This window comes from Hemicordylus capensis, chromosome 12 (genome assembly GCF_027244095.1).
Source record: "Hemicordylus capensis ecotype Gifberg chromosome 12, rHemCap1.1.pri, whole genome shotgun sequence".
NCBI classification, from domain to species: Eukaryota; Metazoa; Chordata; class Lepidosauria; order Squamata; family Cordylidae; genus Hemicordylus; species Hemicordylus capensis.
In genome coordinates, this window is record NC_069668.1 from 14,748,659 (window position 1) to 14,765,583 (window position 16,925).

At 42.9% G+C, this 16,925-nt stretch overlaps 1 protein-coding gene across 8 annotated transcripts in view; it reads right to left on the reverse strand.

The window, feature by feature from the left end:
- LOC128336228 (uncharacterized) overlaps positions 1-16,925 on the reverse strand; it is a 45,098-nt gene that overhangs the window by 14,895 nt on the left and 13,278 nt on the right. The window contains exons 4-8 of one of the 8 annotated variants that reach the window (XM_053275571.1): positions 12,200-12,271; positions 10,164-10,235; positions 9,408-9,494; positions 2,142-2,213; positions 1,401-1,475 (exon numbers count right to left, since the gene is read on the reverse strand). In XM_053275571.1, coding sequence (XP_053131546.1) covers positions 1,401-1,475; positions 2,142-2,213; positions 9,408-9,494; positions 10,164-10,235; positions 12,200-12,271 — 378 coding nt within the window. Of the gene's footprint in view, positions 1-1,400; positions 1,476-2,141; positions 2,214-9,407; positions 9,495-10,163; positions 10,236-12,199; positions 12,272-16,925 lie in introns of those variants that run through there. The other 7 variants (XM_053275572.1, XM_053275575.1, XM_053275574.1 and 4 more) reach the window with 7 other exon arrangements.

The following is a 16,925-nucleotide window of genomic DNA, read 5'->3' on the forward strand; positions in this document are numbered from 1 at the left end:
TGGAACTTGGTGAACTTTCTGCTCAACTGTCACCTGAGCAATGGCAAAATATTTTAAGTAGTGTTGAATGCAGTACATTGGATCTTAAATTGCGCCTCATCCAGCAGAAGATTGTTTTCAGGGCCTACTGGACTCCTCTATACCTTATGCGATTAAAAATGTCCTCAAATAGTAACTGTTGGAGATGCAATAATCCACAGGCCAATCTAACACATATGTTCTGGGAATGTTCCAAAGTGCAAGGCTTCTGGAGAGAGGTCACGATGCGAATTAACTGAGTGCTGGATTCATCTCTTGCACTGAAGGATGGAAATGCAGTGTTGGGGTTTATTCCAACCAGCTGGGGACTAAATTACAGCTCTAAACAATGGCTTTGGCGGAGCCTGCTGGTTGCCAAGAGGGTGATATTGAGGCTGTGGAAATCTCCCCATCCCCCTCGGTGCGAGGATTGGGTACAGGACCTCCTTAAGCTTGCGGCACATGAAAAATGGGCCCTCTTAAAAGTAAATAAATGGGATAAATGGCCTGAAATTTGGGATAACTTTCTTAATCTTTTCTTGGAATAAGAATCTTTCTGACCTATCCACATCTTAGTGCAATGGTGATTTTCCCCTTCTTCTTTCCCTTTTTTCCTCTTCTTTCTTTCTTTCTTTCTTTCTTTCTTTCTTTCTTTCTTTCTTTCTTTCCTTCTTCCCCTTCTTTCTTGGGGGAGAGTATGGGGGTGGGGGGCAACTTGGGCATGTTGTTGCAAAATTATAAATTGTTATAAAATATTTAAAAATATTAAATTTTTTAAAAAATGGTTTTGTAAATTGTGGACGATGCAAGTCATTTAATGGTGAATTAAGACATGCTGTTCTGGTAGTTCCAGGTCTTAACAGTCACCTCAATTTTGGAGGATGAATACAACTGAAGGAAGCCCGGGCAGGTGCGTGGCTGGGGGAGTCCGCAAGGACCTGAAAACACATCTCTTCAACCAGGCTTTCTCAGCTTTTTAAAACTTGTTTTTAAATTCTTCTGATTATTTGTTGTTTTACGATGTTTTTAATTGTTAATTATCGATTTTATGCTTTATAATTTTTGTTTTAATTATTAACTGATTCTAGTGGTTTTAATTTTTTAATGGTGTTTTAATGGTGTCTGGAACCCTAACCCTAACCCTAACCCTGAGCCTTTTGGAAGGGTGGTATAAAAGTCTAAATAGATAGATAGATAGATAGATAGATAGATAGATAGATCATGATCTTACCACTGCCTCCTTGAGGCTCAGTGGCATCTTGCTCTCTCATTCATAATTGGCTCTAACCACCTACCTGTTCTTTCCCTGGCAGATTTTACTCGCCATGAAGGGCAAGGGTCCAGATCGCCTGTTGCTGCCTGTACACTACCAAGGAGCTTACCTACGTCTTCAGGTGGCACCCATTCATTGGTGCTCCCAGATGGTCCATGCCATGTGCCATACAGAGTGTCCTTATCTGCAAAGTAACAAGCAAAGCAGTCAGAGCTGCAGGCAGGAATCTCTCTCAGCCCGATCTTGGAGATGCTGCCAGGGAGGGAACCTGAAACCTCCTCCATCTCACAGGGGCCTGTGTGAGGTCGTGACTTTGCCACATGAAACCGCTCTGCTGGCCTAAATAAGCCTCTAAAAATATTCCCGGTAAGAGTATCGGGTCCAATTGTTCCCTTCTCTCCTCCCTGCAAGAGTAACACTGTGGAGCAAAAGCGATAAGTGAAGAATATTCTGCTCCTCTGCTGTATTATTGCCAATAGAAAGAGGGGGGGGGGGAATCCCAAACTATACAATCGCTTGTCAAGTACTTACAAAAGAAAACAACATGGACATCATCCAGACTCCCTGATAAGATTAATTAACTACCAATTGTCTGAATTTTTCCAAGAGAAGCCATATGAAATGGAGAGGAGAGGCAAAAATGGAGCCTAATGTGTTTATTCCCCTTTCAATTCCCACTTAAGATTTAGCATCGATTAAACGTCAGACTAATAAGCACGCCACTTCAATTCCTGCCATCGACCATTTTAGAGTGGTCCCACTCCAATTGGCAAATAGAAGCCAAATGTTCTAGGCTATTTCCTTAGGTGTAAAGGCAGATCTTAATTGTGTGAGGAATGTAAACACCTACCTTGCGAAACCATGATGACAGTTCTAAGGGTCTCCTCGTCTGCGTGGGGCTGTTTGAAGGAGGCAGTAGGATCTAAAACAGTTAGGACACTTTTTAGGATGACAGAGTTTAAGATTAAAATAAAAATACGATTTATTGTACTCAATGCCAACACAGACATCATTTATTCAACAGACTACTGCATATTACTAATCTAATGTCATTTAAGTCAATAAACAGTCCAGCCCCCTTCACTTCCCTAAGGAAGACTGCTTCTTAGAGGGGCCTTGGCCAATTTCTTAAGCACCGGTTCTGGCAGCACTTAAGAGACTCTTCGGAGTCAGAGGGAAGGGAAAGGGCTGTGTCCTTGGTGACCAGGTGAGTTGCTTGCTTGGGTTCCCCTAGTTATCCTGGTGTGTGCGGAGTACCTGAGTAAAAGGTACCTTCCCATCCTGTCTCATCCCCTGAATGGTCCACTTCATCCCCAATGAGGAAGGAGGCCCTGGATCCAGGCTCATGATATTCCCACCCTGCCAATAACCGATTCACCCCTCCCTGCCCATTCTATAGAGTTTCTATCCAGGGAGAAGTACCCCACTGGTCAGCAGCGTAGCAAGGATGGAGTGGGCCCAGGGACAAGATTTTGGGCCCCCCCTCACCGAAGCTCAGCTCATGAAGTAAGGAAATCTTAAATGAGGCTGAATAGTGGTCACAAAAAGCAGAGTGTATATAATATATAGAGGGATAGATCTCCCCTATGTGCCACCATAGAACATCATCCTAAATTATTTTTAAAATGGTTTTGTAAGCATGGGCCTTAATAATTCAAGCTTGGGAAGGGTGAGCCTACGAATGAGACCAGCTGGGTCTAGAATATTAAGTGCTAGGGCTATAGATTCTCGGGCAATAGATGTCCTTAAAATTTTCTTATGGCAGGACAGATGAATTTATTTACTTTCAATGGTAAGGGACGAGAAACACCACAAAAAAGAACCAAAATTCTTAGGTTTTTAAAGAGACAAAATGTAGATGTGGCCTCCCTACAAGAAACACATATGGCAGAAAATGACATTCACAGGCTTAAACGGATCTGGGTGGTCCATGGTTTGGGGGCGGGGTCCTCTTCCAGGTCAAGAGGGGTGGCAATCCTAGTTCATAAGCGCATCATGTTCAACCCCCTTAAGGTAGAGGCAGCCCCTCTAGGAAGATTTATCATTGTGGAAGCCCAGATTGGGCCCCAAACCATCCTTTTGGCTCATGTGTAGGCCCCCAATGACGATTGCCCCTCCTTTTCTACAGCTGTACACACTAAGCTTCTTGCAAGGGAGAACAGTAACTTCATTTATGGAGGAGACTTCAACGAGGTTCTGAATCCCCTAATGGACAGGAGCACAGGGCATTCTGTGTTCTCTAAATCTCGTGTTCTGTTAAATAGTTTTATGAGTTACCACACTCCGCTCTATGACACCCCTTTTCCCCCAACGTGAAGCTATACATTTGCTGCAATCCTCATTATTCCCTATGTGGAATTCAAAAATACTTTAACAATTCACCAATAATCAGAGGAGTGTCCAATTGCCTTGGGGTTTTGTGGGTGGTAGGCACCCCTGTCTGTCTACCACCCATCCCACTTTTGTGCCCCTAGGTGCTCCACAATATGGGATATGGACTGGTTCTGGTCCCATTATACTCTATGAGAAAAATAATTGAAAATATTTCAAATATTCATTAAAAATTGTAATACTGTCCGATTGCTTCAGGGTTTGGGTGGTTGTTGGCACCCATGCGTGCTCCACAATAAGGTATAATGGCCTGGTTCAAGTCCCATTATACCCTATGAGAAAAAAACAATAATTTTCAAAAATTCATAAAAAATTGTACGAGTGTCTGATTGCTTTGGCGTTTGGGTGGCAGCTACCCCTCGGTGCCAGCTACCATATTACCAATTTTTGGATGTCCAAACCATTTTGAACCAGTTCAAACCAGTTCGAACCAGTTCAAATCGAACCACCCCTGGTTCGGTTCGAATTTGAACCTGCAGCTCAAACCTGATGGCTGGTTCAGTTTGAATTCGAACCTTCGTACCACCCTGGTTTGGATTTGAACCGGATCGTATTTGAACCAGTTCGCACATCTCTACTACTGGCTGAGGTGGCCACCAAAGCTGCAAATACACATAAATTGCCTAAAACGATGTATGTAGCAAATGTGTCTCTTATACTAAAACCACAAAGGGACCTGCAGCAATGTGAAAATTATAGACCAATATCATAAGTGAATGTTGATGTCAAAATCTTTGCTACAAACTTGGCAACCCGTCTTAATAGCTGTGTACATACAATTATACATCCAGGACAGGTTGGCTTTAATTCACCAGTCAAGTACATCACAGGACTATTTCTTTTCTTGACACCAGGGTGAATATCAGTGAGTCCAATAGAATATATTTTACGTTGTATACTAAACCCACTGATAGACATGTGTGGGGTTTTTTTTTTTACACTATTCCTCTTTTCATCCTTTTCAATTAAAAAATTCCTTACCGTACAGTCAATTTTTGCGGCTTAAAAGAAACTCTTCATATTCCAGGGATTTTGAGTCAGCAGCTGATAAACTGAGTTGTCAGTTAATGGAAAGGGGTTATCCCACTCAAGTTATACAAAAAGCCAGACGTAGGACACAGACTAGTGATAGATTATGTCTACTTAGGACAGCTTCACAAATTAATAGGAAGCAATCTCGGATTACATGGTAGATGCAATATTCTTCTCTAAGTTATAGAATTTAAAATATCATCAGATGACATTGGAGATTAGTATCAGATTTACCAGGTTGCACCAATTTCCCATTAGTAGCCTTTCGAAAGAGTCCCAGTTTCAAAGATTTTCTTGTTAGAGCAGATAGCCCACCTCGGAGGGAGGGCGTGAAACCAAAAGGTTTTTTCAAGTGTGGTCATTGTGTGGCATGCCCTATGGCACTGGAAACTACTGAATATAGGGACAGCAATACTGGCAAAAAATATAGATTGGACTTTTTTGCTAATTGTTCTACCAAGAACATTGTATATATAATACAATGCCCATGTTCCCTGAGATATGTAGGCATGTCAACCAGAACAGTTCAATCTCGCATTTTGGAACATCGCTCTCGCATTAGGAACCAAAATTTGGAATGCCCTATGGTTGATCATTTCATGCAGGTAGGGCACTCCTTTAATGATTTTCCCTTTTTTGTCATCTAGAAGTACAAACAAAAAGCATTTTCCTATGCAAATATCAAACCTGCCCTCCTACAGAGGGAGGCATTTTTTATACATCAGCTCCAGACTTTGGAGCCTTTTGGTTTAAATCAGGTCAATGACCTTTCCAGTTATCTATAGGCACAAATGTGCTATTATCATGACCCTATTTAGAGACTTGGATGTGGAATGGGGCTTTAGTGGGGTGAGATTTAACATTACACAAGGTTGATGGACATCCCCTTAAAAGGAGTAAAGTCTCTCCTGTTGGAGAATGGGACTATTATATAGACTTTTGACAAACTTTTATATGGGCTACGTTTTGGTTCCATATTCTATTTGTATAATTGGGAATTTAATGGGACCAAAGGTCCACGGCTTCTTTCAGAAGCTTAGCATTGCTGTTTCTTCACACACGCACATAAATATAATTGGTCATTTAGACGAGATTGGATAATGAAGCACATCCCTTTTGATCAAAGGGGAGTGAAAACATCTGGCAGACGCTGTAGGATATATGAAGCATGATCAGTACCATTGAAGCCACTACAATTTGGTATCCAGTAGGATTTCTAATTTAGAAACCACTGGTAGGTGCAGTGTCACTTTGGAAGAAATAAATGTGAGTAATTACTAAAAAATTTCTAACCCTTTAAGTTAAGGTAACTTGTTGAAGCTATTTTAAAATGATCCATGTGTTATTATGTATTCAGCTCACTTCTCCTGATGAAGTCCTGTTCAAGCAGGAGGAAACAGGTTAAAATGACCTAGGATACCTGTTGGGTATTTTTTTGGACAAGGAGCATCTATCAGAAGGAGCAACATTTGTACATGGAGCTACCTTTAGAATAAGAACTTGCAAAGACAAAAGATTTGGAAGAACTGTGAGTTATATTTGGAGTAACCACTTGAACACAGAACCAGCAAGAGAAACGAGAAAAGATCTGGAAGGACTATATGTCTACATGTAATAGGACCATGGACATTATTGACACTTTTTGGGGTGTCACTTTTTGGGGGGTCAGAACACAGATAATTTCTTGAGCAATTTGTGTGTTTCATTCATGTAAGTTGTGTGTGGAAATAGACTCTTCTACACGGTATAGAGACTATCCTGTATATGTTTTTGTTCTCTTTAGCCCTCAGTGGCGGGGAGCAGATAATATACGTCTGGCTCATCATCGTATCCACATTACGTCCCGTAGGACCAACCATGCTCTGCTGCTGTTCCTTGATGCTGAAAAGGCCTTTGAGAAAGTACACAGAGACTTCCTCTTGGCAACTCTTGAGAAATTCAGATTCCCTACCTCTTTCGTCAATTGGGTGCGAACAATCTATAAAATGCCTTCAGCGAGGATCAATACTAACAGCCAACAGACGAGACCCCTCTCCCTTCAGTGTGGGGTCAGACAGGGCTGTCCCTTGTCTCCATTGCTCTTCGACTTGGCCCTTGAACCTCTGGCTTGCACAGTGAGGCAAAAGGCAGGTATGAAGGGGATCGAGGTAGATGGACAAGAACCTAAAATTGCATTATATGCAGATGACAGCCTCTTATTTCTTTCCAAACCACAGGAATCCGTCCCTAAACTTATGGAATTACTATACCAATTTGGGGACCTCTCTGGATACAAAATTAATTGGCACAAATCCGAGGCCATGTCCATTGGGAAATTGCCCCTCTCTCATAGGGATATGCCCTGGCCCTTTACTTGGAAAACAGACTTCGTGAAATACTTAGGTATTCTCATGACTAAACAACCTAATCTAATTGTCAAAACTAATTTAGATAAAATACTTTCACAGATTAAGTTAGACTTCCTCCGCTGGGCTGACCTCCCGCTGAGTTTGTGGGGTAAGAGAGCTGTTGTAAAAATGAACATTATGCCCAGATGTATTGATACTTGAAGAGGGCTTCCGTTGCTTATCCCTCAAAGATACTTTAGAGAAATTGACAGAGCTGTGAGGAGGTTCCTCTGGGGTAATGGCAGGCCTCGGGTTGCTTTTAATAAACTCCAGTTGGCCACAGACAAAGGGGGAGTCAACCTCGTGAACCTTAGATTGTACCAGAACACGTTTTTACTTGCACAAGCTATCCATTGGCATGCCAACACAGATGGGGAAAGGCCAGAATGGGCTCAAGTGGAGCTAGCTGAACTGAAACCCTGAGAGGGATGGGGAGCACTGGGCTCCAGATATCTTCAACATCCCCACTACCAATCTCCTACTCTACTAGCAGCCCGACACGCCTGGAAGGAATTGGCAAGGCAACTAAACTTCGATCCCTATGCCCACATGGATATGACACTGTGGGGTAACCCACATATATTGATAGGCAAACAACCAATTTTGTGGAAACATTGGGTTGATAAAGGGATTTACCAGTTATCACAGCTGAAAAATGCAAATGATAGCTACAAACCCTTTGCACTCCTGCAAGAGGAGTTCCATCTACCAACAGCATGTGCCTGGCAATATATGCAACGGAGACATACCATATCGGCTCAATTCGGTCCAGGCGCCCTGGCGTGGCGACCACAGCAACTCCAGCTATCTTTGGGCTTGCCATTAAGATGGCCTCTCTCCCAAAACTCAATAAGTAGCTATATGCCAGTGTGCATAGAGACATAGACCCTGGGTTAGATTGACTAAGGGACAAATGGAACTTGGTGAACTTTCTGCTCAACTGTCACCTGAGCAATGGCAAAATATTTTAAGTAGTGTTGAATGCAGTACATTGGATCTTAAATTGCGCCTCATCCAGCAGAAGATTGTTTTCAGGGCCTACTGGACTCCTCTATACCTTATGCGATTAAAAATGTCCTCAAATAGTCACTGTTGGAGATGCAATAATCCACAGGCCAATCTAACACATATGTTCTGGGAATGTTCCAAAGTGCAAGGCTTCTGGCGAGAGGTCACGATGCGAATTAACTGAGTGCTGGATTCATCTCTTGCACTGAAGGATGGAAATGCAGTGTTGGGGTTTATTCCAACCAGCTGGGGACTAAATTACAGCTCTAAACAATGGCTTTGGCGGAGCCTGCTGGTTGCCAAGAGGGTGATATTGAGGCTGTGGAAATCTCCCCATCCCCCTCGGTGCGAGGATTGGGTACAGGACCTGCTTAAGCTTGCGGCACATGAAAAATGGGCCCTCTTGAAAGTAAATAAATGGGATAAATGGCCTGAAATTTGGGATAACTTTCTTAATCTTTTCTTGGAATAAGAATCTTTCTGACCTATCCACATCTTAGTGCAAAGGTGATTTTTCCCTTCTTCTTTCCCTTTTTTCCTCTTCTTTCTTTCTTTCTTTCTTTCTTTCTTTCTTTCTTTCTTTCTTTCTTTCCTTCTTCCCCTTCTTTCTTGGGGGAGAGTATGGGGGTGGGGGGCAACTTGGGCATGTTGCTGCAAAATTATAAATTGTTATAAAATATTTAAAAATATTAATTTTTTTTAAAAATGGATTTGTAAATTGTGGACGATGCAAGTCATTTAATGGTGAATTAAGACATGCTGTTCTGGTAGTTCCAGGTCTTAACAGTCACCTCAATTTTGGAGGATGAATACAACTGAAGGAAGCCCGGGCGGGTGCGTGGCTGGGGGAGTCCGCAAGGACCTGAAAACACATCTCTTCAACCAGGCTTTCTCAGCTTTTTAAAACTTGTTTTTAAATTCTTCTGATTATCTGTTGTTTTACGATGTTTTTAATTGTTAATTATCGTTTTTATGCTTTATAATTTTTGTTTTAATTATTAACTGATTCTAGTGGTTTTAATTTTTTAATGGTGTTTTAATGGTGTTTGGAACCCTAACCCTAACCCTAACCCTGAGCCTTTTGGAAGGGTGGTATAAAAGTTTAAATAGATAGATAGATAGATAGATAGATAGATAATGATCTTACCACTGCCTCCTTGAGGCTCAGTGGCATCTTGCTCTCTCATTAATAATTGGCTCTAACCACCTACCTGTTCTTTCCCTGGCAGATTTTACTCGCCATGAAGGGCAAGGGTCCAGAGCGCCTGTTGCTGCCTGTACACTACCAAGGAGCTTACCTACGTCTTCAGGTGGCACCCATTCATTGGTGCTCCCAGATGGTCCATTGGTGCTCCCAGATGTGCCAAGATACAGAGTGTCCTTATCTGCAAAGTAACAAGCAAAGCAGTCAGAGCTGCAGGCAGGAATCTCTCTCAGCCCGATCTTGGAGATGCTGCCAGGGAGGGAACCTGAAACCCTCCCCCTTCTCACAGGGGCCTGTGTGAGGTCGTGACTTTGCCACATGAAACCGCTCTGCTGGCCTAAATAAGCCTCTAAAAATATTCCCGGTAAGAGTATCGGGTCCAATTGTTCCCTTCTCTCCTCCCTGCAAGAGTAGCACTGTGGAGCAAAAGCGATAAGTGAAGAATATTCTGCTCCTCTGCTGTATTATTGCCAATAGAAAGAGGCGGGGGGGGGAATCCCAAACTATACAATAGCTTGTCAAGTACTTACAAAGGAAAACAACATGGACATCATCCAGACTCCCTAATAAAATTAATTAACTACCAATTGTCTGAATTTTTCCAAGAGAAGCCATATGAAATGGAGAGGAGAGGCAAAAATGGAGCCTAATGTGTTTATTCCCCCTTTCAATTCCCACTTAAGATTTAGCATCGATTAAACGTCAGACTAATAAGCACGCCACTTCAATTCCTGCAATCGACCATTTTGGAGTGGTCCCACTCCAATTGGCAAATAGAAGCCAAATGTTCTAGGCTATTTCCTTAGGTGTAAAGGCAGATCTTAATTGTGTGAGGAATGTAAACACCTACCTTGCGAAACCATGATGACAGTTCTAAGGGTCTCCTCGTCTGCGTCCGGCTGTTTGCAGGAGGCAGTAGGATCTAAAAAAGTTAGGACACGTTTTAGGATGACAGAGTTTAAGATTAAAATAATAAATACGATTTATTTTACTCAATGCCAACACAGACATAATTTACTCAACAGACAGGTTCCCCTAGTTATCCTGGGGTGTGTGGAGTACCTGAGTAAAAGGTACCTTCCCATCCTGTCTCATCCCCTGAATGGTCCACTCCATCCCCAATGAGGAAGGAGGCCCTGGATCCAGGCTCATGATATTCCTACCCTGCCAATAACCGATTCACCCCTCCCTGCCCATTCTATAGAGTTTCTATCCAGGGAGAAGTACCCCACTGGTCAGCAGCGTAGCAAGGATGGAGTGGGCCCAGGGACAAGATTTTGGCCCCCCCCTCACCGAAGCTCAGCTCATGAAGTAAGGAAATCTTAAATGAGCCTGAATAGTGGTCACAAAAAGCAGAGTGTCTATAACAGAGAGGGATAGATCTCCCCTATGTGCCACCAAAGAACATCATCCTAAATTATTTTTAAAATGGTTTTGTAAGCATGGGCCTTAATAATTCAAGCTTGGGAAGGGTGAGCCTACGAATGACACCAGCTGGGTCTAGAATATTAAGTGCTAGGGCTATAGATTCTCGGGCAATAGATGTCCTTAAAATTTTCTTATGGCAGGACATATGAATTTATTTACTTTCAATGTTAAGGGACGAGAAACACCACAAAAAAGAACCAAAATTCTTAGGTTTTTAAAGAGACAAAATGTAGATGAGGCCTCCCTACAAGAAACACATATGGCAGAAAATGACATTCACAGGCTTAAACGGATCTGGGTGGTCCATGGTTTGGGGGCGGGGTCCTCTTCCAGGTCAAGAGGGGTGGCAATCCTAGTTCATAAGCGCATCCTGTTCAACCCCCTTAAGGTAGAGGCAGCCCCTCTAGGAAGAGTTATCATTGTGGAAGCCCAGATTGGGCCCCAAATCATCCTTTTGGCTCATGTGTAGGCCTCCAATGAAGATTGCCCCTCCTTTTCTACAGCTGTACACACTAAGCTTCTTGCAAGGGAGAACAGTAACTTAATTTATGGAGGAGACTTCAACGAAGTTCTGAATCCCCTAATGGACAGGAGCACAGGGCATTCTGTGTTCTCTAAATCTCGTGTTCTGTTAAATAGTTTTATGAGTTACCACACGCCGCTCTATGACACCCCTTTTCCCCCAACGTGAAGCTATACATTTGCTGCAATCCTCATTATTCCCTATGTGGAATTCAAAAATATTTAACAATTCACCAATAATCAGAGGAGTGTCCAATTGCCTTGGGGTTTTGTGGGTGGAAGGCACCCCTGTCTGTCTACCACCCATCCCACTTTTGTGCCCCTAGGTGCTCCACAATAGGGGATATGGACTGGTTATGGTCCCATTATACTCTATGAGAAAAATAATTGAAAATATTTCAAATATTCATAAAAAATTGTAATACTGTCCAATTGCTTCAGGGTTTGGGTGGTTGTTGGCACGCATGCGTGCTCCACAATAAGGTATAATGGCCTGGTTCAAGTCCCATTATACCCTATGAGAAAAAAATAATAATTTTCAAAAATTCATAAAAAATTGTACGAGTGTCTGATTGCTTTGGCGTTTGGGTGGCAGCTCCCCCTGGGTGCCAGCTACCATACTACCAATTTTTGGATGTCCAAACCAGTTTGAACCAGTTCAAACCAGTTCGAACCAGTTCAAATCGAACCACCCCTGGTTCGGTTCGAATTTGAACCTGCAGCTCAAACCTGATGGCTGGTTCAGTTTGAATTCGAACCTTCGTACCACCCTGGTTTGGATTTGAACCGGATCGCATTTGAACCAGTTCGCACATCGCACATCGCACTAACCCTAACCCTAACCCACTCCAATTGGCAAATAGAAGCCAAATGTTCTAGGCTATTTCCTTAGGTGTAAAGGCAGATCTTAATTGTGTGAGGAATGTAAACACCTACCTTGTGAAACCATGATGACAGTTCTAAGGGTCTCCTCGTCTGCGTGGGGCTGTTTGCAGGAGGCAGGAGGATCTAAAAAAGTTAGGACACTTTTTAAGATGACAGAGTTTAAGATTAAAATAATAAATACGATTTATTGTACTCAGTGCCAACACAGAAATAATTTACTCAACAGACAGGTTCCCCTAGTTATCCTGGTGTGTGTGGAGTACCTGAGTAAAAGGTACCTTCCCATCCTGTCTCATCCCCTGAATGGTCCACTCCATCCCCAATGAGGAAGGAGGCCCTGGATCCAGGCTCATGATATTCCTACCCTGCCAATAACCGATTCACCCCTCTCTGCCCATTCTATAGAGTTTATATCCGGGGATAAGTACCCCACTGGTCAGCAGCGTAGCAAGGTTGGAGTAGGCCCAGGGACAAGATTTTGGGCCCCCCCTCACTGAAGCTCAGCTCATGAAGTAAGGAAATCTTAAATGAGCCTGAATAGTGGTCACAAAAAGCAGAGTGTCTATAACAGAGAGGGATAGATCTCCCCTATGTGTCACCATAGAACATCATCCTAAATTATTTTTAAAATGGTTTTGTAAGCATGGGCCTTAATAATTCAAACTTGGGAAGGGTGAGCCTACGAATGACACCAGCTGGGTCTAGAATATTAAGTGCTAGGGCTATAGATTCTCGGGCAATAGATGTCCTTAAAATTTTCTTATGGCAGGACATATGAATTTATTTACTTTCAATGTTAAGGGACGAGAAACACCACAAAAAAGAACCGAAATGCTTAGGTTTTTAAAGAGACAAAATGTAGATGTGGCCTCCCTACAAGAAACACATGTGGCAGAAAATGACATTCACAGGCTTAAACGGATCTGGGTGGTCCATGGTTTGGGGGCGGGGTCCTCTTCCAGGTCAAGAGGGGTGGCAATCCTAGTTCCTAAGCGCATCCTGTTCAACCCCCTTAAGGTAGAGGCAGCCCCTCTAGGAAGAGTTATCATTGTGGAAGCCCAGATTGGGCCCCAAACCATCCTTTTGGCTCATGTGTAGGCCTCCAATGAAGATTGCCCCTCCTTTTTTACAGCTGTACACACTAAGCTTCTTGCAAGGGAGAACAGTAACTTCATTTATGGAGGAGACTTCAACGAGGTTCTGAATCCCCTCATGGACAGGAGCACAGGGCATTCTGTGTTCTCTAAATCTCGTGTTCTGTTAAATAGTTTTATGAGTTACCACACTCCGCTCTATGACACCCCTTTTCCCCCAATGTGAAGCTATACATTTGCTGCAATCCTCATTATTCCCTATGTGGAATTCAAAAATACTTTAACAATTCACCAATAATCAGAGGAGTGTCCAATTGCCTTGGGGTTTTGTGGGTGGTAGGCACCCCTGTCTGTCTACCACCCATCCCACTTTTGTGCCCCTAGGTGCTCCACAATATGGGATATGGACTGGTTCTGGTCCCATTATACTCTATGAGAAAAATAATTGAAAATATTTCAAATATTCATTAAAAATTGTAATACTGTCCGATTGCTTCAGGGTTTGGGTGGTTGTTGGCACCCATGCGTGCTCCACAATAAGGTATAATGGCCTGGTTCAAGTCCCATTATACCCTATGAGAAAAAAACAATAATTTTCAAAAATTCATAAAAAATTGTACGAGTGTCTGATTGCTTTGGCGTTTGGGTGGCAGCTACCCCTCGGTGCCAGCTACCATATTACCAATTTTTGGATGTCCAAACCATTTTGAACCAGTTCAAACCAGTTCGAACCAGTTCAAATCGAACCACCCCTGGTTCGGTTCGAATTTTAACCTGCAGCTCAAACCTGATGGCTGGTTCAGTTTGAATTCGAACCTTCATACCACCCTGGTTTGGATTTGAACCGGATCGTATTTGAACCAGTTCGCACATCTCTACTACTGGCTGAGGTGGCCACCAAAGCTGCAAATACACATGAATTGCCTAAAACGATGTATGTAGCAAATGTGTCTCTTATACCAAAACCACAAAGGGACCTGCAGCCATGTGAAAATTATAGACCAATATAGACTTTCAGAAGCTTAGCATTGCTGTTTCTTCACACACGCACATAAATATATTTGGTCATTTAGACGAGATTGGATAATGAAGCACATCCCTTTTGATCAAAGGGGAGTGAAAACATCTGGCAGACGCTGTAGGATATATGAAGCATGATCAGTACCATTGAAGCCAGTACAATTTGGTATCCAGTAGGATTTCTAATTTAGAAACCACTGGTAGGTGCAGTGTCACTTTGGAAGAAATAAATGTGAGTAATTACTAAAAAATTTCTAACCCTTTAAGTTAACGTAACTTGTTGAAGCTATTTTAAAATGATCCATGTGTTATTATGTATTCAGCTCACTTCTCCTGATGAAGTCCTGTTCAAGCAGGAGGAAACAGGTTAAAATGACCTAGGATACCTGTTGGGTATTTTTTTTGGACAAGGAGCATCTATCAGAAGGAGCAACATTTGTACATCGAGCTACCTTTAGAATAAGAACTTGCAAAGACAAAAGATCTGGAAGAATTGTGAGTTATATTTGGAGTAACCACTTGAACACAGAACCAGCAAGAGAAAAGAGAAAAGATCTGGAAGGACTATATGTCTACATGTAATAGGACCATGGACATTATCGACACTTTTTGGGGGGTCACTTTTTGGGGGGTCAGAACACAGATAATTTCTTGAGCAATTTGTGTGTTTCATTCATGTAAGTTGTGTGTGGAAATAGACTCTTCTACATGGTATAGAGACTACCCTGTATATGTTTTTGTTCTCTTTAGCCCTCAGTGGCGGGGAGCAGATAATATACGTCTGGCTCATCATCGTATCCACATTACGTCCCGTAGGACCGACCAGGCCCTGCTGCTGTCCCTTGATGCTGAAAAGGCCTTTGAGAAAGTACATAGAGGCTTCCTCTTGGCAACTCTTGAGAAATTCAGATTCCCTACCTCTTTCGTCAATTGGGTGCGGACAATCTATAAAATGCCTTCAGCGAGGATCAATACTAACGGCCAACAGACGAGACCCCTCTCCCTTCAGTGTGGGGTCAGACAGGTCTGTCCCTTGTCTCCATTGCTCTTCGACTTGGCCCTTGATCCTCTGGCTTGCACAGTGAGGCAAAATGCAGGTATGAAGGGGATCGAGGTAGATGGACAAGAACATAAAATTGCATTATATGCAGATGACAGCCTCTTATTTCTTTCCAAACCACAGGAATCCGTCCCTAAACTTATGGAATTACTATACCAATTTGGGGACCTCTCTGGATACAAAATTAATTGGCACAAATCCGAGGCCATGTCCATTGGGAAATTGCCCCTCTCTCATAGGGATATGCCGTGGCCCTTTACTTGGAAAACAGACTTCGTGAAATACTTAGGTATTCTCATTACTAAACAACCTAATCTAATTGTCAAAACTAATTTAGATAAAATACTTTCACAGATTAAGTTAGACTTCCTCTGCTGGGCGGACCTCCCGCTGAGTTTGTGGGGTAAGAGAGCTGTTGTAAAAATGAACATTATACCCAGATGTATTGATACTTTAAGAGGGCTTCCGTTGCTTATCCCTCAAAGATACTTTAGAGAAATTGACAGAGCTGTGAGGAGGTTCCTCTGGGGTAATGGCAGGCCTCGGGTTGCTTTTAATAAACTCCAGTTGGCCACAGACAAAGGGGGAGTCAATCTCGTGAACCTTAGATTGTACCAGAACACGTTTTTACTTGCACAAGCTATCCATTGGCATGCCAACACAGATGGGGAAAGGCCAGAATGGGCTCAAGTGGAGCTAGCTGAACTGAAACCCTGAGAGGGATGGGGAGCACTGGGCTCCAGATATCTTCAACATCCCCACTACCAATCCCCTACTCTACTAGCAGCCCGACACGCCTGGAAGGAATTGGCAAGGCAACGAAACTTCGATCCCTATGCCCACATGGATATGACACTGTGGGGTAACCCACATATATTGATAGGCAAACAACCAATTTTGTGGAAACATTGGGTTGATAAAGGGATTTACCAGTTATCACAGCTGAAAAATGCAAATGGTAGCTACAAACCCTTTGCACTCCTGCAAGAGGAGTTCCATCTACCAACAGCATGTGCCTGGCAATATATGCAACGGAGACATACCATATCGGCTCAATTCGGTCCAGGCGCCCTGGCGTGGCGACCACAGCAACTCCAGCTATCTTTGGGCTTGCCATTAAGATGGCCTCTCTCCCAAAACTCAATAAGTACCTATATGCCAGTGTGCATAGAGACATAGACCCTGGGTTAGATTGACTAAGGGACAAATGGAACTTGGTGAACTTTCTGCTAAACTGTCACCTGAGCAATGGCAAAATATTTTAAGTAGTGTTGAATGCAGTACATTGGATCTTAAATTGCGCCTCATCCAGCAGAAGATTGTTTTCAGGGCCTACTGGACTCCTCTATACCTTATGCGATTAAAAATGTCCTCAAATAGTCACTGTTGGAGATGCAATAATCCACAGGCCAATCTAACACATATGTTCTGGGAATGTTCCAAAGTGCAAGGCTTCTGGAGAGAGGTCACGATGCGAATTAACTGAGTGCTGGATTCATCTCTTGCACTGAAGGATGGAAATGCAGTGTTGGGGTTTATTCCAACCAGCTGGGGACTAAATTACAGCTCTAAACAATGGCTTTGGCGGAGCCTGCTGGTTGCC